At 45.2% G+C, this 26,929-nt stretch overlaps 1 protein-coding gene across 6 annotated transcripts in view; it reads left to right on the forward strand.

The window, feature by feature from the left end:
* The window catches only part of LOC106581811 (protein TANC1), a 193,293-nt gene that overhangs the window by 80,579 nt on the left and 85,785 nt on the right, over window positions 1-26,929 (forward strand). For 5 of the 6 annotated variants that reach the window (XM_014164164.3, XM_014164167.3, XM_014164166.3 and 2 more), the window contains one exon: window positions 12,194-12,301. The exons of the other annotated variant lie outside the window; for it this stretch is intronic. In XM_014164164.3, coding sequence (XP_014019639.3) covers window positions 12,194-12,301 — 108 coding nt within the window. The remainder of the gene's footprint in view (window positions 1-12,193; window positions 12,302-26,929) is intronic. 6 annotated transcript variants of the gene reach the window in all.

Here is a 26,929-nt window from a genome sequence, read left to right on the forward strand (position 1 = left end):
CACTCGCTCCAACTGTATTGGAAATTGGAACTGTATTTTTGTATAGTTTTGCCTGTTTCGAGTTAGGTTTCTAATGGGGGAGTTGTATCCTGTTCTAATTTCAGCTACAGATTAGCTTGGGAATAGTACTCTCTGATCCAGACTGTTTTCATTTGAGAGATTGTGGTTGCCTCAGCTTTTTCCCTCTCAACCTCATTTGCTATGCTCTTTTTCCCAAAATCTCTCCACACTGTACTCTCCGATTCGAACGTTGGACTAGTGAGGATTATAAAGCAAGCAGCATATGTTATGCAAATTAACTTTGTTTTCAAAAGGGGCCTTCGTCTGCAAATATGCTTACTCTGAAGTTTATTGTGCTAAAACAAGAATCGGTAGCTGTATTTGTTAAAGCCAAGCAAAACCGTAGTCAGGTCAAGGAATGTGAAACTCACATCTGAATGTGTTGTAAATTTGTCTGAGCTGTGCACAGTCCCCACTGATTCACCTCCTACTCAACTTAAAACACCTTTTATTCTCTATCCTCCAGGCGGTATTGGTATTTGCCATGATTGTATTAAACCCATTAAAGGCAGCTCTGATGAAAATCACATTGACACGGAGAGAGGGGGAAAGAGGGGGAAAGAGAGGGAGAGGGAGGACAGGGTTTGTGAAGGTGAACAGAGAGTGAAGAGCGAGGCCCGTGTTCATTACAGTCACACACTGCTATGGAGGCACTCTGAAGGTAAAGAAGGACTAAAGGGGTATAGCAGAGGAGAGAACTAGTTAAGATGGGGTCAGAGAAGAAGGCAAAGGGGGATAGTTGAGGGCCGGTGCTCCACTCTCTTGTTCACAGGTAAGTGTCAAACTGCAGGGGGAGAGTTTGCACCTACAGTTAATAAACACACCCCCACCGTAGAAAACATCCCAGCTCTCACTAAAAACATGGTTGCCATCTTGAATGTGTTCTTTTGGTCAAATACCTTCAGCGCAAACCCATAGCGAAAGCCTACCGTGGGAGAGTGTGCATGTTTCCTCTGCTGTAGTTTAGCGATGTTTTTCCAAAGGGAAATGTCATGACCCAGGGACTTATCCTCTTATATAGATGTCATGTCAGAGAGGGGGAATGAGAGCGAGAGAGAGAGACGTACGTAAGTGAAAGCGGGTTGTGCTGATTCATCCGGGCAGCTCAGAAACATACCTAGAGTTACCATGACTGAGCACCCGGCGACTCAGTGCAGGGAGGAATGCTGGGGCGGGGGGGGGGGTGACTGGCTCTCTGCCAGCCACCTCCAGTCCTGTCACCCCCCACGCTAGTCAACCCGTCTCTCTCTACCCACCCTGCTGCTCATCCTACCCCCATACTCCTCCTCATCCATCCACTATGACATTTATGGGAAGTGGTTGCTCTGTTCCCGACGACGTTGTGGCTTGCTTCACTTCCTGACCGATTGGATAATCTATAGCGTTGTGGCGGAAGGCTTGATTTTAATGGCCGCCCTTTCATGAAGACTTCACATAAACAACACAGAAAGTACTGCGGGCCAATTAAGAGTGTGACGAATGCCTGAGCCACATGGTCCTGGTGCTGCTGCTGCTTTGATCAGCTAAGCAGAGAGCTTACAACGAAAGCAGCGCAGACATGTGTTGCACAGGACCTCCAGTTTACAGTCTGAAGTTTACAGGTCCGGAGGAGGCTGGTTCTGCTCTAACTGCCAGTGGGACATGATAAAATCCTGGGCAGGTCCACAGTGACCTCCTCTGGTCATGACGGGTCACTGTGTGTGCCATCAGGGTTCCTTCAGCATTTTCTCTGCTGCCTCTAGTCTTCAAGGTCACCCACCACAGACCAGCCAGTAACACTCTGAGCTCTGAATCGGCAGTCTCCATCTCCTTGATGACTCTCTGGGGACCGGAAGTGCATGAGCAACATTCAAACATCCCATCTCCTCTCAGCCGTACACACATCTAAATGCTCATCAGCCGTCCAGTCTCCCCCAGATAAGCCAATAACAGCTCTGCTTCCATCCCAATGACCAATAACAGGTCTGCTTCCATCCCAATGACCAATAACAGCTCTGCTTCCATCCCAATGACCAATAACAGCTCTGCTTCCATCCCAATGACAGCTCTGCTTCCATCCCAATGACTAATAACAGCACTGCTTCCATCCCAATGACTAATAACAGCACTGCTTCCATCCCAATGACTAATAACAGCACTGCTTCCATCCCAATGACCAATAACAGCACTGCTTCCATCCCAATGACCAATAACAGCTCCGCTTCCATCCCAATGACCAATAACAGCTCCGCTTCCATCCCAATGACCAATAACAGCTCTGCTTCCATCCCAATGACTAATAACAGCACTGCTTCCATCCCAATGACCAATAACAGCACTGCTTCCATCCCAATGACCAATAACAGCTCCGCTTCCATCCCAATGACCAATAACAGCTCCGCTTCCATCCCAATGACCAATAACAGCTCCGCTTCCATCCCAATGACCAATAACAGCTCTGCTTCCATCTCAATTACCAATAACAGCACTGCTTCCGTCCCAATGACAGGCTTTACTAGTGTCATTGAATTTCAACTAAGGAGATAGTGGAGTTTACGCTCCACTCCCCCCACCCGAGAGGCTAGGTGAATGGACATGCTGAGTCACGTGAGCAACAATTAGGCCTATACTTAGCCATCATGATGCGTTTTAGGGAAACATAAAACGGCAGTTCATAACTTCATATCATATTTATCGCCGTCTCAGGCCGCTTATCATTTTAATCTGTATTTATATGGAATGAGGCTTGGGCAGAGAAGGTCCCTCGTAGGCCATTACACGTGGAAATCATTTAAACTTGTACGCTTTGATGGGGCGCTTTGGCCCCACTTCTCTATGGTTCAAATACTTATTTTATTTATCTCGATGAGTCAGGCAGATGGGAAGAAGAGCACTGTGCAGGACTCTTGGCACTGGGGTCTCTCAGTTTGATATCTATATCATCATCGGGTCTGAGAGGTTCATCTAAGTCTTCTTTCTATGCCCGTCCAGGCGTGTAAGTAACCCTGACTGGCCACTGCTATTGATGGATGTGAGAAGACCCTGCTGCCATGATACACTCTACAGTCTCCTTAAGCCCAGTGCTAGGATATCACACAGTGACTGTATGGAGACACATAGTGGAGTGATACAGATCTACGCTTCAGAGCGGGTAGTGAGAGATACAAAGAGAAGCAGACCATAGTTCACTCAAAGTTCACCCAACGGTATCCGTGAGTGAGGGGCTGCCACTTAATAGTCAGAGTCAGGCTAGCCTCCCCACAAATACCACATCCGACTAATTGAGTAGAGAGAAATAGTTTGAACGACAAAAAGAGAACAAGCACACGGTTGCCATTCCCCTGGCACAACACAATGTCCTTAATGTTGTGTACCCTTTCAAAAGGTACATGTTAACAATCGTGATTTAGTACCTAAATGTAGATATAAAGTATGTAGAAGAGATCATGGATCTATATATATTTAAATAGGATCATCTTGAGAACTGACAATTATCAAAATCAAAGCTAGACAGTCATGGAGAATCAAATTCCTGATTATGCATTCAGGATTATTTTTTTGTCAGGCAATGGGCCCCCATTGATTTTGTTATAATGTTCGAGTCACTCAGACAGCATAAAACGACAGCATAACCCATGGCAAAATGTGTAGAATTCCAGGAAATTGGCTTTAAAACGGTTGAATTTTTTTCTCTACCCCAATGCAAACATTTTGTCTCTCTGCGGCCAAGAGGAGTGCCTCTAAAGTGTTTGGTGGCGCCATTGGCTACCAACTAAGCCCCATTTTGATCCAGAAAACTGTTGTACTTAAACGCCACCTGTCAGCCCTTATGACAGTGCTCTATCAATTCTTTGTTTACATGAATCCAATCTTCTCTGCGTTACCTATTGTACCTGTCACGGTTGTCGTCTGGAATGGAGGACCAAAACGTAGCAGGAATGTGGATGCTCATCTTGATATTTATTGGAAATCAAAGTGAACACCAAAATAACGAACAACAAAACAGTCTTGTCAGGCTCACACAGGCAAAACAAGAAACTAATAATCTCCCACAAACACATACCCATATATAGGACTCTCAAGCAGAGGCAATGAGAAAGCACCTGCCTCCAATTGAGAGTCCAAACCCCCATTAACCTAAACATAGAAATACAACTAACTAGACTAAACATAGAAATACATTAAAATAGAACAGTGCCCAAAAACCCCGGAATACATAAATCAAATACTCTACTACAAAAACACCACCCCGAACCACAAACAAAATACCCTCTGCCACATCCTGACCAAACTACAATAACAAATAACCCTTATACTGGTCAGGACGTGACAGTACCCCCCCTAAAGGTGCAGACCCCGGATGCACCTCATAAATAAACAAATAAACAAAAGACCCAAAACAACAACAACAAAAATCCCCCTAAACTAAAGGGAGGGAAGGGAGGGTGGCTGCCGTCACCGACGGCACTTGTGCTACACCCCCCCTCCCCAACCCACCTATACAGGTGGTGGTTCAGGCTCCGGCCTACTGTCCTCCAGAATGCAGACAGACTTAATCAGTTTCGGGCTGTAGGCAGACTCCCCTCGTTCCGGATCGTAGGCAGACCTCTTCCATTCGACACTGTAGGCAGACTCATTTGAAACAGTTACTTATATTTAGTTCTGGATCATCAATAGACTTACTCAGTTCCGGGTCGCAGGCAGACCCCCTCGGTCCCGGACTGCACACCGCTGCCGGATACTCTGGACTGCACACCGCTGCCGGATACTCTGGACTGCACACCGCTGCCGGATACTCTGGACTGCACACCGCTGCCGGATACTCTGGACTGCACACCGCTGCCGGACTCTCGAGGCTGGGCTGACGCACTGGAAGCCTGATGCGTGGTACTGGTACTTGATGTGCCAGTCTGGGGACACGCACCTCAGGGCTAGTGCGGGGAGCGGGAACAGGCCGAGTCGGACTGGGTTGACGCACTGGAAGCCTGGTGCGTGGTGCTGGTACTGGACGTGCCAGACTGGGGTTTCGCACTTCCGGGTCCACACGAGACAGGAACTGGAAACACCGGGCCATGGAGGCGCACAGGCGGTCTTGATCTCACCTCCTGCACAACCCATCCTGGCTGGATGGAACTAGTAGCCCTGTACGAGCGGGGTGCTAGCACAGGGCGAACTGGGCTGTGCAGGGGCCTGCTGGTTGCCGTGCGTAGAGCGGGCGTAGGGTAGCCTGGTCCTAGGAGGCGCACCGGTGACCAGACGCGCTGCGCAGGCATCCTCCTACCAGGCTGGATGCCCACTCTAGCACGGCATCTGCGAGGGGCTGGAATAACTCGCACTGGACTGTACGAGCGTATGGGCGAGATTGTGTGCACTTCAGCAAAACACGGCGCCCTCCACTCCATACGGTCCTCCATATAAACACGGGTATCTGGCTTAAGGCTCATCCTTGGCCCAGCCAAACTACCCGTGTGCCCCCCCCCAAAGAAATTATTGGGGGTGCCTCTCATGCTTCTCCCTCAGCGCGTACAAGGCCTCGTACCTCCGCCTCTCCGCCTTGGCTGCCTCGATTTCCTCCCGTGGGCGACGGTATTCCCCAGCCTGGTGCCAAGGTCCAGCCCCGTCCAGAATTTCCTCCCAGGTCCATTTCTCCCACCAGTCCATCTCAAAATCCCTTTGCTCCTTACTCTGCTGCTTGGTCCATTTGTGGTGGGAGATTCTGTCACGGTTGTCATCTGGAATAGAGGACCAAAACGCAGCAGGAATGTAAATGCTCATCTTGATATTTATTTGAAATGAAAGTGAACACCAAAACAACGAACAACAAAACAGTCTTGTCAGGCTCACACAGGCAAAACAAGAAACAATCTCCCACAAACACTAAACCAAACACATACCCATATATAGGACTCTCAATCAGAGGCAACGAGAAAGCACCTGCCTCCAATTGAGAGTCCAAACCCCCATTAAGCTAAACATAGAAATACAACTAACTAGACTAAACATAGAAATACATTGCCATAGAACAGTGCCCAAAAACCCCGGAATACATAAATCAAATACTCTACTACAAAAACACCACCCCGAACCACATAAACAAAATACCCCCTGCCACGTCCTGACCAAACTACAATAACAAATAACCCTTATACTGGTCAGGACGTGACAGTACCAATATCCTGTCAAGTGACTCCACCTCCTTCATGTGACACTGCCAATATTTACTATTCATAAAATCCCTTTGTTCTCTTCAAATCAATAGTCCCTCAAGCAGTACTAATGTACAGCCTACCAATCTATTTATTTCCTATTCAGATATCTCTTTCCAATTGCTTTCCTGTAGGAAAGTGGTCAATACACTTTCCTGGTTTTAAGTTTACACTGAAAGCGTTTTACCATCCCGAAAGGTATATATATATAAAAAAAATAAAAAAAAACATTTTTACTGTTTCTATGCATAGAAAACTCTGCTACAGTAATGGCTTAGCATGGCTATGTGTTTTCCACTACATTTGATAATAATACCAAATACATTAATAGAATATAGGCTAATATATACAGCTAATTTAATGCTTAGGTTTCAGTTCGGTTAACTCTTGAAAGGATATACCCCCCTGGATCTGTCACAAGACTTTCATAATTATGACTGATATTGATAATTGCCTTTTCATCAGAGGCCGACTTTCTTTTCCATGCTCAAGTCTCTGCAAAATGTTTTCTCAATATTAATTTTCCCTCCGCTATCCCCCTCCCTGCCTGCCAAATAGTTTTTTTTTGTCTCTCATCCAAATCACTGTTCGGTTTCCTATTTTAAAACTTGAACATTTTAAATGATGAATTATACTTAAAAGCATGAATGTTCCTTCTGGTAACATTTGTCATTGCTTTAGCTTTCCATCGGGTCTTACAAATCTTTTTTGGTCTCTGTCAAGGGGATGCAATTTCACTTCAAGCCAATGACATACAGTATGTTCAGAGGAGACATCTCCTGAAGTCACCTCTACAGTATTAGCTCAGGAGTTACTTGCCTGCCTCAGGGGGATACCGATGTGTTTCTGGGGGCTGTGGTAGAAAGGCTATATGATGCGTCCCGAATATTCCCTTTTGACGAGGACCAATAGAGATCAAACGTCTATGAATATACTGGATAATAATACTAGGGTTTCTTTCTTCAAAACCCATTGTTTCAGATAGTTTGTGGATAACAACAAAATGGCCACTGCTGTCAGAATTGTCTAGTATTTCAATAAAGCCTACGTTATACTGTAGAAGAGGGAGGTTTTTAATGAAGCACCTAATGTCAAGATGTTTGTCTTTGGGCTTTTTTCTTCTCAGAAATTCAAGACCATGCATTCCCAGCAGTTACCCATGCATAATTAATTCAGCTCAACAGAGCGGGTGAGAATAGACATGACTATTAAACATGTAGAAAGCATTATACCTATTTCCCCGATACTGGTTAGTTTCAGAAATGCATTGCATTGTCCAGAATGATAACGGTTATGAGTAAAATAGTAAGTAGCCTATGTATGCTCATGTCATTATCATGACACAGGCATGTCAAACATGATTATAATGAAGTAAGTCTCTTCTAGGATGCCTAATGGGTGTATTACAATAGAAGGGCAAAGAGGAGGCCTTAATAGCTTATCACTATGGGATCTGTGTCCATTTGTTTTGTGTAATAAAAGAATTGACCAATGCTCAATGTCTTGCACTTGTAACTGGATCCATTATGTTGCAAATCTTTATTTCCAACCGTCTTATCTCAGTCTGAATACATTCTGTTTCACTACTGAGCTGTAGAATGACGTCCCGACAGCAGAAAGAAGGGTATTGTCCGGACTCCTTTTCTTGTTGCCACAAAGAGCCGTGTTGTGCTTCATGAAGAGTTGAAACGTCAGAGTCCATCTTAAAGAATGTGGAAATTACTCATTAACGATGTTTTTGAAAGTGTAGATAATCACCCCGTTCCTCATTAGGGATTGACATCAACCGACCGGACAATATTTTAACATTTGAGTGCTTTTCTGAACTATGTTTATGTAGCGTAACAGCTCATGTGCTTGCCATGGAGGGCTTTCACTTGTCTAAGGTTGAGTGACAGGCGGTCGTGTGTGTGCGCGTGCATGCGTGTTTATGTGTGTGTGGCACAGCTCAGTGGGCATGGCCCTCTAAGCTTCACCACAGAAAGCCAGTGTGCAGAGTGAGATCACGCTCGGCTGCCTCTCTCTCTCTCTCTCCTGAGACCACTCTGCTTGGCTCCTCTGTATGCCCCCTCACCCCTATATGGCTGTCTAACCCCCCTCTGCCCTGTCCTCTCCTCCTTTTTTGGGTAAACTCCCAGCCAGGAAGCTGGACCCTGTTTGAATACTTCAGAAATGCATCCTTCCTTCCTTGTTTCCTTGAGGTTAGCATAGATTTCTACGTGATTGTATAGGTGAAAACAAGGTGATCACCGTATTATTTTCACCAATCCAACCCATTCAGATCTGTGATTACTTCAAGGAAGGAAGGATGCAGGATGGAAGTATTCGAACAGGGCCCTGGTCTCTCAGGTGCCCATGTTTCTGGACCAATAGTGTGTCTACTATCTCTTGTCCACATTGGATTCCAGACTATTTTGTTCATCAACCAGGAAGACACACACTAGATAGTAGGCTGTTGTTTGATAGTGTGTTGTTTATACAGGATCGAATCATGGATAGCATTGTGGTGTATATGACAAGAAATCTGTGTGTCCTGCCACCCATTTCTGTCCCTGTAACAAGCCTTTAAAACCCACTGAACCGTCACAGTTCTACTGAATTAAAGCACCATAGATGTCCTTTGTAAATAAACTGCCTTGTTCCTGGGTTGTGTTAATTAGGCACAAAACAGAAGCAAACCGAGTGAAACAGAGAAGGACTACCTGAACTTGTCCAATAACAAACACCCCTTTTTGTTAAAGTTTTGCTATGTTTTGCTACGGTTTGTGCTAATGAATACGACCCTGGTTTGTTTTCCATAGGACTGTTGTTATGGCGTTTTCCTCTCCCTCCCACCCTCTCTGTGTTCAATTCTGTTTCTTTCCCTCCTGTGATGAGCTCATGGTCGCCGTTGGAGGACATCACACTGAGATAATACTTATTTGTCCTCTCTGCGAGGGGTCTGCTGAGAGCAACGAGTTCTGCTCATGCATTTTAATTTGTTGTGATTGGCTTAGTGAGTCTATGTGATTTTGGGTCCTGGGGTGGTCTGTCTGTGTGGGGAGTGGGAAGTGTAGAGAGACAGGCTCTTCTGTAGGATGAGGCTGTGTGAAGAGGAACATGGTGGTTTGGCACCCTATTCCCTTATACTTTTAGCCAAGGCCCGTCAAAAGTAGTGCACTATATAGGGAAAAGGATGCCTTTTGGGATGCACACAGTCTTAAGAGAGACAGAGGGAGCTGGCGTAATGTCTGCTCCTCCTTGGTCTGTCCTTTACAACGTCTCAACGCCCCCACTCACTCACTCTCCAGCCTTTTTCATGCTTATTTAACAATGCAATTTCTCATTGGGCAGGTCTTCAGTGCCGAATATTAGCGCTCTAAAGGCTTTCTCAGGGGGCAGGCAGCCATTGATAAAAGCGTCCAGGGAAAGATGAAAGACTTACATCTTGGAGATGAGATTTTGGTGAAAAAAAAACAAACAGTTTTTTTGTCCTCTGACTGTAAGCTTGCTATACCTCACCATCTATATTATTGAGCCCTTTCACTTGATTCGATCTTAGTACAGTCCCATTTTGGTTTCTGCTTGAGTGGATTCACTCCTTTGGCAAAATCTCAACTTTCAAGCATGTGGTTTGTATTATTCAAGTCATTATGGCATACTGTATGCATAGAAATGAAATGCTTGAAGGAAGTGAATGCATTAGTTGGTTGGTGATTATCCTGAGATGTTGACTTCGACTTAGTAAATAAATCTACTATCTAAAACTGATATCATAAGGTGAATCCACCAATTTGTAAGTCGCTCTGGATAAGAGCGTCTGCTAAATGACTTAAATGTAAATGTAAATGTAAAACAGCGTGGTCTGTCTCCTCTCTTCCCCCTAGCTAACTGGCTCTGTGTGACTCCTAATAGGTAGAGCCTGACCGTCCACAGACAAATAGAGTCTTATGCAGACTGTTTGCCTCCAACTCAGCCAAGAAGCTGACTTGGTAGGGTTGCAAAAAAAATGCAAGTAACTTCAGCTTCTTGGCTGAGGATAGGTTTGCAAAAACGTTCAGAAAATTCTCAGGTTTCCCAGAAATCCTGGTTGGAGTAAGCTGACTTGGCCAGGTCCGTCCTGATGGAGGCCAGCCAAAGACAAATCAGATGGGTTCAGACTTCAGCTCACATGTGGTTTAGTTGAAAGAGATCCAGCCTAGTTGGTGGTGCTCCAGAAACATCTGTCTCCCTGGCATTGTAGAACGTTAGTTCCAGGCAGCTCCCGTGCTCGGTCAATGGACTTTGGTTCCTGTTTGGGTGCTCTTTGCTCATCTTTATGCTCTGTTTTCCACTCTAAAGATGACGATTTTCTTCTGTGATATGTATAGTACCTCTAATTTACTCACGTACACCCTCATATCTCATATCGTTTTATCGGTGCTATTGACGTAGGACAAATAGACATTCCTGATGATTACCACATGCCACAACATTGGCGGTGTAGCCCTGGCTACGCTCTATGCATTTCAAGTCCTATATCCATAGATGGCAGTATGAATCAAGCTGAAACGGTGGTTGGTTCCAGTGCTTTAACATTGCTGGCTGCTGGCTGGAGCCGTATCTGAGGACAAGATCACAGATGGAGGAAGCGAGATGGTTTCACAGCAGCACAGCACAGGCCGGACCAATGTTCCATCTGAGTCCGAGGGAGGGAGAGCTAACACACACACACACACCCAGACACACACACACACACACACACACACACACACACACACACACACACACACACACACACACACACACACACACACACAGAGGTGGGGGTGGATATGATGTGGGAATGGGAAACGGCAATCTCTTTCTCCCCATCTAATCTTTCTGTTATGACTGGGGTTACACATGCAGTCACTAGAACACCAGAGGAGAACTAGATTGGGTTCTAGTAGGTCAGTCTGGAAGGAAGGAATGCATACCATTCTTATAGATTTGAAGTTTACTTCCTGGTATTCCTTGTTTTTCCCCCACTGCTTTTTGGTCAGGTTTCTTGCTCACCTGGATCAGTATTTATCCTCCTTGTCTTTATGTCTTAATGACACTTGTTTATTATATTTCTATTTGAAAGACTTTCTGCTCAGGGTTGACTGTACTGATGCCCTCAGGCAAACAATATGTGCTGTATACTCATTATTCTTTGTTGCCAGTACAATACACATTTAGGTTTTGTAGAAACATCTCTCATAGCCCATCATGCTGTCTTTTCATGACTGAGAGAGGCAGGCTGTGTGTGTGAAAGCATGGCTGTTCAGAGATGTCCTTTGATAGTGCTGCTGTCACAGGAAGAATTGAATAGCAGGCAGCCTCCTTTTGAATGGCTTGGCCCTGCACTGTGCCCTGGGATCAGGGGTGTGAGTGCACACACACACACACACACACACACACACACACACACACACACACACACACACACACACACACACACACACACACACACACACACACACACACACACACACGTCACAAAGTTTCTACGAGGCTAATTGCTGTGGTTTCCTGCTGCAGTAGTTTGCATTCCCCGGAGCTGGCCGGTGTGTTTGTTACTGCTGGGTGTCTGCAGCTCTCTTTCTCTCCGGGCTGTCAGACAGAGCAGAGCTGCTATCAGCACAGGGAGCTAGCTGTGTGTCTCTCTCTCTGTGTACCATACGTGTGTATGAGCCACACGCAGCTCCACCGAGCCCGTCCCGCAACGAATTCCCATCTGGAAAAAGTGAATCCTGCGAGAACTCTCAACGCTCTGTCTATCTTTCTCCCTCCTTCTCTCTCTATCTTTCTCCCTCCTCTCTCTCTATCTTTCTCCCTCCTTCTCTCTCTATCTTTCTCCCTCCTTCTCTCTCTATCTTTCTCCCTCCTTCTCTCTCTCTCTTTCTCCCTCCTTCTCTCTCTCTCTTTCTCCCACCTCTCTCTCTCTTGCTGCGTTCTGCCTGAAGGACCAATCAGGAAGCCCAAGTATGTGGAGAGCCCTCGCGTTCCCGGGGACTCCATCATCTCAGCGCTGAGGAAAGTGGCTGACAGCAAGACAGAGTCCTCCCACAATGGTGAGTGTATTCTGGGTGTTTTTGTGTGTCTGTGTGTGTTTCTATGGGGTTTGGATGTGATAGGCACTGGAGGAGATGGAATGAGAATGACTGACTAGGGGTTTTAAAATCCTGAATCTGACACTGGTTCTGTCTGTTTTATCCTCTGGAATTCACCAGGGTTTTGACTCCGGAGCTGTTTGGAGTGTGTGTTCGACAGAGTGTGTGTTCGACAGAGTGTGTGTTCGACAGAGTGTGTGTTCGACAGAGTGTGTGTTCGACAGAGTGTGTTCGACAGAGTGTGTGTTCGACAGAGTGTGTGTTCGACAGAGTGTGTGTTCGACAGAGTGTGTGTTCGACAGAGTGTGTTCGACAGAGTGTGTGTTCAACAGAGTGTGTGTTCGACAGAGTGTGTGTTCGACAGAGTGTGTATTCTGCAGTGTGTATTCTAAAGAGTGTTTTCTACAGAGTGTGTGTTCGACAGAGTGTGTGTTCGACAGAGTGTGTGTTCGACAGAGTGTGTGTTCGACAGAGTGTGTGTTCGACAGAGTGTGTGTTCGACAGAGTGTGTGTTCAACAGAGTGTGTGTTCGACAGAGTGTGTGTTCGACAGTGTGTGTTCGACAGTGTGTGTATTCTACAGAGTGTGTATTCTACAGAGTGTGTATTCTACAGAGTGTGTGTTCGACAGAGTGTGTGTTCGACAGAGTGTGTGTTCGACAGAGTGTGTGTGTTGGACAGAGTGTGTGTGTTGGACAGAGTGTGTGTTCGACAGTGTGTATTCTGCAGTGTGTATTCTAAAGAGTGTTTTCTACAGAGTGTGTGTTCGACAGAGTGTGTGTTCGACAGAGTGTGTGTTCGACAGAGTGTGTATTCTACAGAGTGTGTATTCTACAGAGTGTGTATTCTACAGAGTGTGTGTTCGATAGAGTGTGTGTTCGACAGAGTGTGTGTTCGACAGAGTGTGTGTTCGACAGAGTGTGTGTTCGACAGAGTGTGTGTTCGACAGAGTGTGTGTTCGACAGAGTGTGTGTTCGACAGAGTGTGTATTCTACAGAGTGTGTGTTCGACAGTGTGTGTTCGACAGAGTGTGTGTTCGACAGAGTGTGTGTGTTCGACAGAGTGTGTGTGTTCGACAGAGTGTGTGTGTTGGACAGAGTGTGTGTGTTGGACAGAGTGTGTGTGTTGGACAGAGTGTGTGAGTGTGTGTTCGACAGAGTGTGTGTTCGACAGAGTGTGTGTTCGACAGAGTGTGTGTTCGACAGAGTGTGTGTTCGACAGAGTGTGTGTTCGACAGAGTGTGTGTTCGACAGAGTGTGTGTTCGACAGAGTGTGTTCGACAGAGTGTGTGTTCGACAGAGTGTGTGTTCGACAGAGTGTGTGTTCGACAGAGTGTGTGTTCGACAGAGTGTGTGTTCGACAGAGTGTGTTCGACAGAGTGTGTGTTCAACAGAGTGTGTGTTCGACAGAGTGTGTGTTCGACAGAGTGTGTATTCTGCAGTGTGTATTCTAAAGAGTGTTTTCTACAGAGTGTGTGTTCGACAGAGTGTGTGTTCGACAGAGTGTGTGTTCGACAGAGTGTGTGTTCGACAGAGTGTGTGTTCAACAGAGTGTGTGTTCAACAGAGTGTGTGTTCGACAGAGTGTGTGTTCGACAGTGTGTGTTCGACAGTGTGTGTATTCTACAGAGTGTGTATTCTACAGAGTGTGTATTCGTACAGAGTGTGTGTTCGACAGAGTGTGTGTTCGACAGAGTGTGTGTGTTGGACAGAGTGTGTGTGTTGGACAGAGTGTGTGTTCGACAGTGTGTATTCTGCAGTGTGTATTCTAAAGAGTGTTTTCTACAGAGTGTGTGTTCGACAGAGTGTGTGTTCGACAGAGTGTGTGTTCGACAGAGTGTGTATTCTACAGAGTGTGTATTCTACAGAGTGTGTATTCTACAGAGTGTGTGTTCGATAGAGTGTGTGTTCGACAGAGTGTGTGTTCGACAGAGTGTGTGTTCGACAGAGTGTGTGTTCGACAGAGTGTGTGTTCGACAGAGTGTGTGTTCGACAGAGTGTGTATTCTACAGAGTGTGTGTTCGACAGTGTGTGTTCGACAGAGTGTGTGTTCGACAGAGTGTGTGTGTTCGACAGAGTGTGTGTGTTGGACAGAGTGTGTGTGTTGGACAGAGTGTGTGTGTTGGACAGAGTGTGTGTGTTGGACAGAGTGTGTGTGTTGGACAGAGTGTGTGTGTTCGACAGAGTGTGTGTTGGACAGAGTGTGTGTTGGACAGAGTGTGTGTTGGACAGAGTGTGTGTTCGACAGAGTGTGTATTCTGCAGTGTGTATTCTAAAGAGTGTTTTCTACAGAGTGTGTGTTCGACAGAGTGTGTGTTCGACAGAGTGTGTGTTCGACAGAGTGTGTGTTCGACAGAGTGTGTGTTCGACAGAGTGTGTGTTCAACAGAGTGTGTGTTCGACAGAGTGTGTGTTCGACAGAGTGTGTGTTCGACAGTGTGTATTCTGCAGTGTGTATTCTAAAGAGTGTTTCTCGGGGGTCGACAGAGTGTGTGTTCGACAGAGTGTGTGTTCGACAGAGTGTGTGTTCGACAGAGTGTGTGTTCGACAGAGTGTGTGTTCGACAGAGTGTGTGTTCGACAGAGTGTGTATTCTACAGAGTGTGTATTCTACAGAGTGTGTATTCTACAGAGTGTGTGTTCGACAGAGTGTGTGTTCGACAGAGTGTGTGTTCGACAGAGTGTGTATTCTACAGAGTGTGTGTTCGACAGAGTGTGTGTTCGACAGAGTGTGTGTTCGACAGAGTGTGTGTTCGACAGAGTGTGTGTTCGACAGAGTGTGTGTTCGACAGAGTGTGTATTCTACAGAGTGTGTGTTCGACAGTGTGTGTTCGACAGAGTGTGTGTTCGACAGAGTGTGTGTGTTCGACAGAGTGTGTGTGTGTTGGACAGAGTGTGTGTGTTCGACAGAGTGTGTGTGTTGGACAGAGTGTGTGTGTTCGACAGAGTGTGTGTTGGACAGAGTGTGTGTTGGACAGAGTGTGTGTTCGACAGAGTGTGTATTCTAAAGAGTGTTTTCTAGAGAGTGTGTGTTCGACAGAGTGTGTTTTCTACAGAGTGTGTTTTCTGCAGTGTGTGTGTTCGACAGAGTGTGTGTTGGACAGAGTGTTTGTGTTCGACAGAGTGTGTGTTGGACAGAGTGTGTGTGTTCGACAGAGTGTGTGTTCGACATAGTGTGTGTGTTCGTCAGAGTGTGTATTCTACAGAATGTGTTTTCTACAGAGTGTGTTTTCTGCAGAGTGTGTTTTCTGCAGAGTGTGTGTTCGACAGAGTGTGTTTGACAGAGTGTGTATTCTGCAGAGTGTGTTTTCTACAGAGTGTGTTTTCTGCAGAGTGTGTTTTCTGCAGAGTGTGTGTTCGACAGAGTGTGTTTGACAGAGTGTGTTTTCTGCAGAGTGTGTGTTCTACAGTGTGTGTGTGTTCTACAGAGTGTGTGTTCGGCAGAGTGTGTGTTCGGCAGAGTGTGTGTTCGACAGAGTGTGTGTTCTACAGAGTGTGTGTTCTACAGTGTGTGTGTTCTACAGAGTGTGTTTTCTACAGAGTGTGTGTGTTGTACAGAGTGTGTGTGTGTTCTACAGAGTGTGTTTTCTACAGAGTGTGTGTTCTACAGAGTGTGTTTTCTACAGAGTGTGTGTTCTACAGAGTGTGTTTTCTGCAGTGTGTGTGTTCTACAGAGTGTGTTTTCTACAGAGTGTGTGTGTTGTACAGAGTGTGTGTGTGTTCTACAGAGTGTGTTTTCTACAGAGTGTGTTTTCTACAGAGTGTGTGTTCTGCAGAGTGTGTGTTCTACAGAGTGTGTGTTCTACAGAGTGTGTGTTCTACCGAGTGTGTGTTCAGAGTGTGTGTGTTCTACAGAGTGTGTTTTCCACAGAGTGTGTGTTCTACAGAGTGTGTGTTCTACAGTGTGTATTCTACAGAGTGTGTTTTCTACAGAGTGTGTTTTCTACAGAGGTGTGTTCTACAGAGTGTGTGTTTGACAGAGTGTGTGTTTGACAGAGTGTGTGTTTGACAGTGTGTGTTCTACAGTGTGTGTGTTCTACAGTGTGTTTTCTGCAGAGTGTGTTTTCTGCAGAGTGTGTTTTCTGCAGAGTGTGTGTTCGGCAGAGTGTGTGTTCTACTGAGTGTGTGTTCTACAGAGTGTGTGTTCTACAGAGTGTGTGTTCTACAGAGTGTGTGTGTTGTACAGAGTGTGTGTTCTACAGTGTGTGTGTGTGTGTGTGTTCTACAGAGTGTGTGTGTTCTACAGAGTGTGTGTTCTACAGAGTGTGTGTTCTACAGAGTGTGTTTTCTCAGGGGGCGCAGAGTGTGTTTTCTGCAGTGTGTGTTTTCTACAGAGTGTGTGTTCTACAGAGTGTGTGTTCTACAGTGTGTTCTACAGAGTGTGTGTTCGACAGACTGTGTGTTCTACAGTGTGTGTGTGTTCTACAGTGTGTGTGTTCTACAGAGTGTGTGTTCGACAGACTGTGTGTTCTACAGTGTGTGTATTCTACAGAGTGTGTGTTCGACTGAGTGTGTGTTCTACAGAGTGTGTGTTCTACAGAGTGTGTGTCTGCAGAGTGTGTGTATAATGGGGTTATGCGTAGGTTTGTGTTTGTTTTATGGTAGTGTCAACCCCTGTATGACTGGCCTGTGTAATTGTGTATCTAGCAACGAGTGCTGTTCTAGCAAGTGGAGGTCGGTGCCGTTTCAGATGAGGGAGGACGGTCATTTTTTTATGAGCATAGCCTTATTTCTATTACAGCATATTGGATGACTGTCATTCATATTCCATTCACCCAGTTCAATGTAACATTGATAGGTTTAGGCTACTATATGATACTCACATATTCCCTATACCTATCATGAGGTTGCTATAACCTAGCCTATTAATGAAAATTTACAATGTAGGTGCACAGGCTGAGAGAGAAATGTGTGCAATCAAGGTGACAGACAGTGACAAATTCAATAACGCCTTGCACACTCTTGCCTGCATCTAGCTGATCTAGGGTGTATGAGAGTTTCTATTTAATAAATTCTGATATGTTTATCCCCATTTTGTTCCGTTTGCTTACGTTTATGAAAAGTTTTCAGCAGAATCAGCGGAATAATTACACCCCTGATCACCCACAAACACGGTTCACTTTCAAAGCAGCCATATACAAACAGCATGATCACTTTGCTCGTTGAATAATTCCTTCTCGCATCTACGTACTCTCCTCTCACCTTTTCCCTTCGCTTGTGCACAACACAACAGCTGTCTGACCAGGCGAAATAACCTTTCCAAGCCACACCTTCATACCATAACCGCTAACCGCTACACACAGCCTAAATCATTGTCACCATATTATCTAACGCGTTAGTACAATCATGCAGTACAGTGTACAGCAAGTAGTAGGTGAAAGTGAAAAATATACAACAAAATATAGCTCTCTCTTTCTCTCTCTCTTGCTTCCCCTTCATTTTACTACATTCATTATCTGATCCCTTGATTGGATGGACAACGTGTTTGTTCATGCTGCAAGAGCTCTGATAGGTTGGATGATGTCTTCCAGAAGTTGTCATAATTACTGTGTAAGTCTACGGAAGGGGGTGACAACCATTTACCTTCCTAGGTTTTGTATTGAAGTCAATGTACCCAGAAGAGGACTCAAGCTAGCTGTCCTCTGGCTACACCATGGTGCTACGCTACAGAGTGTAAACCTTCATTGTGTGTGTGTGTGTGTGTGTGTGTGCAAGCACATGTCTGTCCCTGTCCGTGTGTGTGCGTGCGCGTTTGTGTGGGTAAGGGTAGTGTTCCACTTACTGCTCTGTTTTGATTTCCAGAACAGGGTGGAGTTTAATTCCTCCCATCGGCTGTAAATGGAATGTGGGCTGTTATATTTAGTCAGGGAACTCTGAGATGCCCTCTCATTGTATTTGGCTCATGTAACAATTGGAAGAAACCCAGCGTAGGTCAGAGTCGTGGGGGCGTCCAAAATGGCAACCTATTCCCTATATAGTGCACTACTTTTGACCAGAGCCCATAGGGGTCATATGTAGAGCACTAATAAAGGGAATTAGGGTGCCATTTGCCACACAGACACACAGCCAGTGTGGATTGGAACATACCAGGGCTGGAGGGTGTGTCTGTGTCGGGGCCGGGGAAGTTGGCTCAGAGTCTTAGAGCTACCGTGGGACAGGGAGGGCGCCGGTTCAAAGCTGTCTCGTGGCTCCGATGCTAAGCTTGTCCAATAGTAGTCTAGGTGTACGTCAAAGTGACACCCTATTCTCATTTGGGATGCACAGTAACTCTCAGACTGGGCTGCTCTGCTCCGCTGGACACGCCACAGCGTTGGGTTGCTGAGCAGCTTCACTGTTTCCCTTTCTCAAACACAGCCACAGCGTGTTACTGTCTGTTACGCTGGACACGGCACAGCGTTGGGTTGCTGCAGAGCAGCTTCACTGTTTCCCTTTCTCAAACACAGCCACAGCGTGTTACTCTCTGCTACGCTGCGCATGCTCCTAACACAGTACATTTGTTGAATGTTGGAGGGTTACAGTAGGGTCAGTCCCAGGCTCTCTGTGTCATCAAACAAAGCCCAAAATAGCCTGGCCTCCCCCACCTCCTCCTGGTACATTTCCTTCATATTTAACCCCACCAGCAACATTCCTCCTGACATTCCTTTCACAGCAGGCCTGGTGACCCCAGCACCCCTCCAGCCCACATCCCCCCTGCACTCTGCCACCAGCATGTGTTTCCAGGAGGGGCGGGCCCAATGTTGTCTTAACCCTGCATGTGCTCGAGCAGGGCTGCCCAACCCTCTTCCTGGAGATCTACCGTCCTGTGGGTTTTCAGTCCAACCCTAATTTAACACACCTGATTCTACTAATTAGCTGCTCAACAAGACCTTAACTAGCTGAATCAGATATGCTAAATTAGGGTTGGACTGAAAACCTACAGGACAGACGATCTCCAGGAAGAGGGTCGGGCAGCCCTGTGCCAGAGCTTGTACACACAGAGACGCTCAGCGCAGCGCTACCCTTTTGGATTTTAGCTCCGTGCCAAAATGAGCTCTTCACGCAATGGAAAATCTCCGAACATTTCTGTGGTGTAGGTCTACTACCGCTACTCCAGGCCATGGAGATTGTGAACAATCTGACCAAATGGCACCCTATTCCCTATATGGTACACTACTTTTGAGCAGGGCTCTGGTGTTCAAGTGTTCAAGCCTTAGTAGGGAGTGTGGAGGGAGCTCTCTCTCGGCATGTTCTGTGTCAGGGGCTGCTAATGCATGCAGTGTGTACCTCTACCAGCCTCGTACTTCTCACGCCTCATCTAGAGCACTTACCATAAAAGGAGGAATTTGACTGCTGAGGAATAACACAGACATGAGGAATTAGTAGTGCTGAGCAAATTACCAAAATGTTGGTTATTTAAAAAAAAATGTAACAACTAATTTACCAACGTCCATTCAATTATTTGAATTCCACTTTTTTTTCTGTGAGCTCAATGCAGTTTTTCTAGAGATAAATCAGATCAAGCCTGAACTGTGCAATGTAGTAGGGAGTTGTAGTTTCCAACAGGACAATATTCTACAAAGTTTAGCGCAGAAACCGTGGTAATTAACTACAATGACCTTAATCCATGGCACGCCTACAGAAGAATGCACAATCGAGAGCAGTGGCTTCACAAGATATCTGTACCTTCAAAAATACAGGATCTAAGTGATTGATAGTTAGTATTCAGCAGTCATAAAAGTATGCCTTATTTACTTTGAAGAACTACTAAAATAGTGATTTTGTCAGTCAGCTCTATAGAGATGAGATGATGACTTGGAATGAAATAATAAAGTCATCAAATCCAGAAACCACAACAACTGAAATATTTTATTAAAGTAAAGTAATATGAATAAATGATGGTTAATAAGTAATAATCAGTAATGGGCAGTCACCACCATCATGGGACTTTTAATAATTGTTTTATTCTGTATTGTTACGGCATTACAATCCACATAATCATATTGCATTTAATGTTTGAAAAAAATTATTGAAATGTAAAAAAAAACTTGATATTTAAAATTTAAATTTAAAATAATTGAACCGACCTCAAAAAGCACTAATCGCTCAGCACTAGGAATTAGTCAAAATATTTTAGTAATGGCATAAAAGCATGTAGAGTTAGGCACTTTATAAGAACTCTGTGATAAGGCCTAATTGGTATGGCTTAGCTGTCAGCACGGTGAGGCCCAGGTGCACTGAACTCTGGAAGCCGCACATACACGCACCGCTATAGAGTTTCACCTCTCATTCTGAACTCTACACAGACTCCAGTGAGATCAGTCTTCTTTTCATGTCCGTCACACTTGTGTGTCTTGAAATGGGTTCCGTGAGGTTGTAGTAGCCTATGTTACAAGAATGTGTTCCTGTTTCCGTCATTCATTCATTCCTGTGTCAGCTATAAGCGTGTGTTAGTTCTATGGGAGTAATGTGTATTAGGGCTGGGCGATATGGGCAAAATATCATATCACAGAATTTAGAAAACGTTTGACGGTATTTTATGTTTTAGAATAATACAAATTCTAACTTTGCTTTATGAGTAGTGTGACCCTAGCGGCTGATTGTTTTATACGGTTCAATTCAAATTCAACCCAAAATAAGTTCCTGCATTTCCAGCGGTCATTTGAGATCATTTCCACGCTGCCACGTAGGGCTGCACGACACGGGCAACAAAACTAGGCCTTATTTTAAATGTTGCAATTGCGATTTAGATCAGAACACTTGGGTGAACTGTTGGAATCATGGAAATAGAATGACTATTCTAATTCTATAGTTAGAATAGAAATAATAGTGGGCAGGGAGGAGTTATTGTGACCAAAGTGATGGTCAGTGTGTCCTAGGGGACCCTATAATCTTTGGCTTCATGAAATCTTTCTTCATGTAGCAAACATATTCATGCTTCGCCTATTCCTCTTTGATTTAGAAGATACTGCTGCACAAACAACATGCTGATTTAGGCCTACACCATCACTGGTATCAGGCTGTTATTAGCTAGCTACGTTTGCTCTGACTCAGTACATTTATTAGCTAGCTAATACCATTAGCGGCTAACACGATTTAGCTAAAACTTGCGAAGAAAAGACAAACTAGCTGTTTGCAAATGTAAGAAACACAAACTAATAGTGTAATTATAGAACGCTTGTGGATTTATATTAAGGAAGAAAGTGGAAACAACATTGTGCTGCATTGACCATGCAGATCGAACGCAAGCGTCTCGTGGTCAAGCAACAACAAACACGCTCCATGAGTGATAGGGGGCGGGGATAGGTCTGTGTGGAAAGTGGCATGGAGCAAGAGTGCGGAGATGGATGACTCAAGTAGCATACAAATGAACGTTACACACAGCATATCAAATTTAACAAACCAAAAACTAAAATACCATTATAGAAGGTAAAGTAAAAACCCAAACCGGTCTATGCATCAATACCGGTATACAGCAGAATACGGGATACCGCCCATCACTAATGTGTCTATAGCATTTCACTGACAGACACTGACAGACATATGACTGGCCACATATTTGGCCTAGGACGGCCCTGAGAGGTTACGCAAATCATCTGACCCCCAGGGGTCAAGTAAGAGGGCTTGTAACAAGGTCAGTGTCACTTTGGAATGCTGTCAGGAGGATCGGAATGCTGGGTTAGGAATGAGTGGAATATCCATCTGAAGTTTGTAGCATGAGAACTGTGTGACATTTAGAACCGGATCAAGACAGCAGCGGCTCAGATGAGTTGTGAAGAGTCTTTTTGTTCTAAACGATTCCTCGTCTCCAACTTTATGAAAGCTACGTTTCACAGCATCTCCAATGGATGGAGAATGAAAGAGAGAGAGAGAGAGGGGGACTGCTGGGTGACTGAAGGGAACAGAGAGGGGGCTTTGTGGGGTGTTTGGAGGGTTTGTTTACGCGCTAGGCCCTATGTGTCACAGGAAACGCTGAATATTATTTTCTCTGTGGATGTGTTTTGGACTATTCCAGTCTTTTATGTTTCATTTAATGGATACCACGACTCAGGCTCATGAACACCCAGGAGACACATTTTGGTTTTGAGTTGGGTTGTTGGGTTTAAAAGGCTCTTTCCTTATTGCTGAACATGGATGATGGGGTTGAGAGAGACTAAGAAAATACATGTGTGTCTGGACTCTGGGGTGAAGAGATCTCACTTTGCTCCGTCTTTGAAGAAGGATGCTGTTTCCAGCACTCTAAAAGGCTTGCGTGTTTGTGCGTGCGTGTCATGAATGTTGTGTGTGTGTGTGTGTTCTGTATTGCATGTTATGTGTATCTGTGCGTGTGTGCGTGTCTGCCATGCATGTGTGTGTGTGTGTGTGTGGCCGAAAGACAGCAGTGGTCAGCGTTGTCTCAGCTGTGGTCGTTCCTCATGTTCCCCCCTGAGGTCTGTCTCTGTCAATCAGGACTGCCCCCTCTCTCTCTCTCTCTCTCTCTCTCTCTCTCTCTCTCTCTCTCTCTCTCTCTCTCTCTCTCTCTCTCTCTCTCTGTTCTCTCGCTCTGTTCTCTCTCTGTTCTCGCTCTGTTCTCTCTCTCTGTTCTCTCTCTGTTCTCGCTCTCTGTTTTCTGTTCTCTCTCTCTTTCTCTCTCTCTGTTCTCTCTCTCAAACTCCATCCCCTCTGCCTTTTCCCTCACTCTTACTACCCCCTCAGGGACTTAGGCTGAAACATTTCACACCATGTTTCTAGTGACATTCATGTTCTATTGGATCTATCTGCAACCTCCAAAGGCACGTTGGTTGTGGGTTTAGATGGAAGTAGTTGATTGTCTACAGTTAACATTTACTGTATCCCATATATTTAGTTTATATGGTGAGATTCCTAAATGTATACTTAACCAGTGGGGGGCATTTTTCCCTAAGATAATTTGTCATCTCTATTAGGCCAGCCAGATGATGCTCTTTGGTCATGTTCATTAGGCATCAAACGGAAGAAAACAGATTGAAATTGGGAGGGACTACCTGAACTTGTCCAATAAGACACACAATTTTAGTTTTTCTGCTGCAAAATGTTTTGTTATGGTGTGCACTAATGAATACGACCCTTGTGTGTGTGTGGCCATCAACAATGCACTAGTGTGGTGCTGCTGTGTCTTAATGCAACTCCACGTCCACCTCCTCCAGCATGTTCTCATTTCCTCAGCCCCAAACTTCTCATCAGGCAGAAGTAGGTGATCCGAATCAGGATTTCACAGCCACGCTGCTGGGGCCTTGGCAGAAACCAGCCGAGCCCAGAGCACAAACCTCTCTCCAGGAGCTACCGTTACAGTAAATGTGTGATGACATCATCAACAGGTACCACCAGGCATGTTAAAGACGGTATTCATTAGCCACAGAAATATCAGGAAGGACCAGTCTCTCAAACAGCGGGTTAATATCAGACAAGTAAGTTGCCTGGGAAGAGTTAGATGAATCGGTTCTGGATGATGAACCACCTGTTAATTGGCACCACATAGACAGCCTACACACTATGTTACTGGCTTTTGTTCAGACTGAATCGCTCGATCTCACAGCCTTGAATCTCAAAGCCAAAAGCTACAGTTCTGTCTGTCTAAATCCTCCCTGTTTTTCACCCTGCTGTTGATTGCCAAGGAACCTCCACAATAGTGGAATGAAAAACCTCTATCATAGTCTAAGATAAGAGCTCTCCTTCAGGAGATGGCGCTTCATGGCGATGTCTTTGAACACAGATTGGGATGCAGACAGCAGTTGTGATTCACTGGCCCCTTTTCAAGAGGAAAATGTCTATGACATATTAGATGGATGGGTACTAATTATGGTTTACTGTAACCATTGATATGTGTATGCCTTTCCCGTGGCATCTTAAACCCTTTGTGTGGTCCTCCTACAATTAGAAGGAAAAGGCCAAGTCTTTGTGTGCTTGTTAGTGTCTTCATTAATCTCTGCTCTGCCTCTACAGCTTAGCCACTGTGTACATCCCAAATGGAACCCTATTCCATATTTAGTGCACTACTTTTGACCAGAACCTTATGGGAACAATATGGGTCTTGGTCAAAAGTAGTGCAATAAATAGGGAATATGGTGCCATTTAGGATGCAGACACAATGTCCTCTTGTAGGTCTGGATGGCATTCACACACTACCTGATTTGCAGATTGTCAGTTTTGTTAGGAAAAGGACATTTCCACTTCCCCCTCCATGACCTTTAGGAGCATAGATAAGCCTATGTTGTTGTCTAGACTCTGTGAATGTGATTGTGTCCAGACATCTGTCAGGTCTGCCATTGACATAATGTCTCTGAGTGTCTTGTCTGTCCCTCAACGTTAAGTACAGGTTGTGTGCCGTGTCGTGAGTGAAAGGGCTCATTGTTTTGACTTGACAAGTGTCAACTGTCTGTCGCTAATAGCAGTAATCACACGAGCTAGTGGCAGCAGGGTGGCTCCAATTTCCCTGTCATGTCCACCTCCTAGTTTGCCTGGGAAAGCTCTGTGGTAACTCCTCTCTAACATACCACTGACTCTACCTGTTCCACTCCCACTCTCTACTCCACACTCCCACACTCCATCCTGCCCGCCTATCCATCCACATGACAGCCCTTCCATGCAAAAAGCAGCCTCTGCTCCAACACCGGGCTAGCTAGCTGTAGTACAGTTGTGGAATGTGCACTATAATAATATTTGTGAGGTGCTTGTATTTGCCTGTTACACACACGTGTGTAATGGAAATGTTTTTTTTGTGTGTGTGCTTCCTACCTCTCCCTGAGACACCTGCAGGGAGTGGGGTCACGGCCAGGGTCACCATTGTACAGCGCCCCTAGAGCAGTTAGACTTAAGTGCCTTGCTCAAGGGCACAGCAATAGATTTTTTTTCTCTCACCTTGTCGTCTCCGGTATTCGAACCAGCAACCTTTCGGTTATTGGCCCAAGGCTCTTAACATCTACACTACCTGCCGCCTGTGGAGCGGCCAGCGCATTCTAATGGGAGATGTCATCTCTCCTCCACCTCTGAACTCTGTGTGGAAACTGGAGATGCGAGCAGCATTCATCAAGTGTTCATTAAACTTGCTCCACTGTTTGGTAATGTAACCCAAGCTGCTAATGAGCGCCGGCTGGATCATTTACCTCTCGGCAGGGAGTGGGGGCTCAGATAGACTTCCCCCTCTCCTTCACTGTGCCGCTTCACTGCCAGGGCTGCTGCTAAGTTTATCGTCTTGTAAACTGCCTGCCTGCCTGCCGAGATAGAAGATAATTATGTTGTTTTTGCTTTGCCTCTTCCTACAATTATTTGAATAGCAGAGTGGTTTCCAATTATTATTGTTCCATGTCTCCAGGCTAGGAGGAGATACAAACGTCTATTCGGATGGAGCAAGCACAAGGAACTCATTTTCATACTTGGATACCTCTTGATGAGGACGCTTGTCAGTTAGGAGGACTGGTAGCCATTTTGGTTCCACATCCTCTCTGCCTTGTTCCTAGTTTCCTCTGCAAAGTGGCTCATTTGTTGTACAGACAGTTAATTGCATGCCTTCCCGAGGTCAAACCCTTCACATGTGTGTTATGATTGAATTGAATAATGCCGCTCGGCTGTTCAGTCAATTACCATTGGAATAGTCATCGTTGAGGTTTTCAAAACACCCACACATTTCTACCATTATCGAAAGGCATTGGGGTGTGTGACATGATGTAGCCTACTGTACCGTCACAAATTGAGGGAGGAGGATTTAGCCTTGTGGTAATGGTAGCATAGAAAAATGTGGTGGTTTATATGGCTAAGTCTGATACTTGACCAGAGTTCCTATGTGTTAAGATACTCAGAGTAGTGCTGGTTTAGGATCAGTTTTGCCTTTCAAATCACAATGAATAAGATCACATAGACAAGGGGGACCTGATCCTAGATCAGCACTCCTACTCTGAGACGCTTGGCACATACGGACTCTGATCTCCCATTCTTAGTCTGAAATGAGTCATCATCAGAGGCCTAAACTGAGTAGCAGATCAGAGAAGAGCGACATCACAGCATCTTTCATATCTATTAAGACATTTAGCCTATGTTTAGTTCAACTGCTGTATGAATGAATAATGTATTGTCCCATAGGGACATTTATTTGGCAACAATACAGGCCTTCCTGGCATACATACAACGCTTCCCAAAAACACTTCAGTTAGGCCAGTGGTCACCAACCTTTTAATAGTCAAGATCACTTTCTGAGTCAAAATGCAAGTCAAGATCTACCCCTCATAAACATGACTTAAAAACGTAAGCCTATGCAACATCAACCTATTAAAAAAAGAACTGTAGCTGTCACGCCCTGACCATAGAGAGCCCTCGGGGTTCTCTATGGTGTAATAGGTCAGAGCGTGACTAGGGAGGTTTCTAGATAGTATATTTCTATGTAGGTGTATGTGTATGGTTCCCAATTGGAGGCAGCTGATAATCGTTGCCTCTAATTGGGGATCATACTTAGTGTGTTCCTTTTCCCACCTGCGTTGTGGGATATTGTTTTGTTTTGTATGTGTGCTTATGTGTGCTACGTATTTCACGTCGTTATATCTTTGTTGTTTTGAGAAGTTTCACTGTTTTAAAAATGTGGAACTCTACTCACGCTGTGCCTTGGTCCA

Source organism: Salmo salar, chromosome 21, assembly GCF_965601325.2.
Source record: "Salmo salar chromosome 21, fSalSal1, whole genome shotgun sequence".
Lineage (NCBI taxonomy): Eukaryota > Metazoa > Chordata > Actinopteri > Salmoniformes > Salmonidae > Salmo > Salmo salar.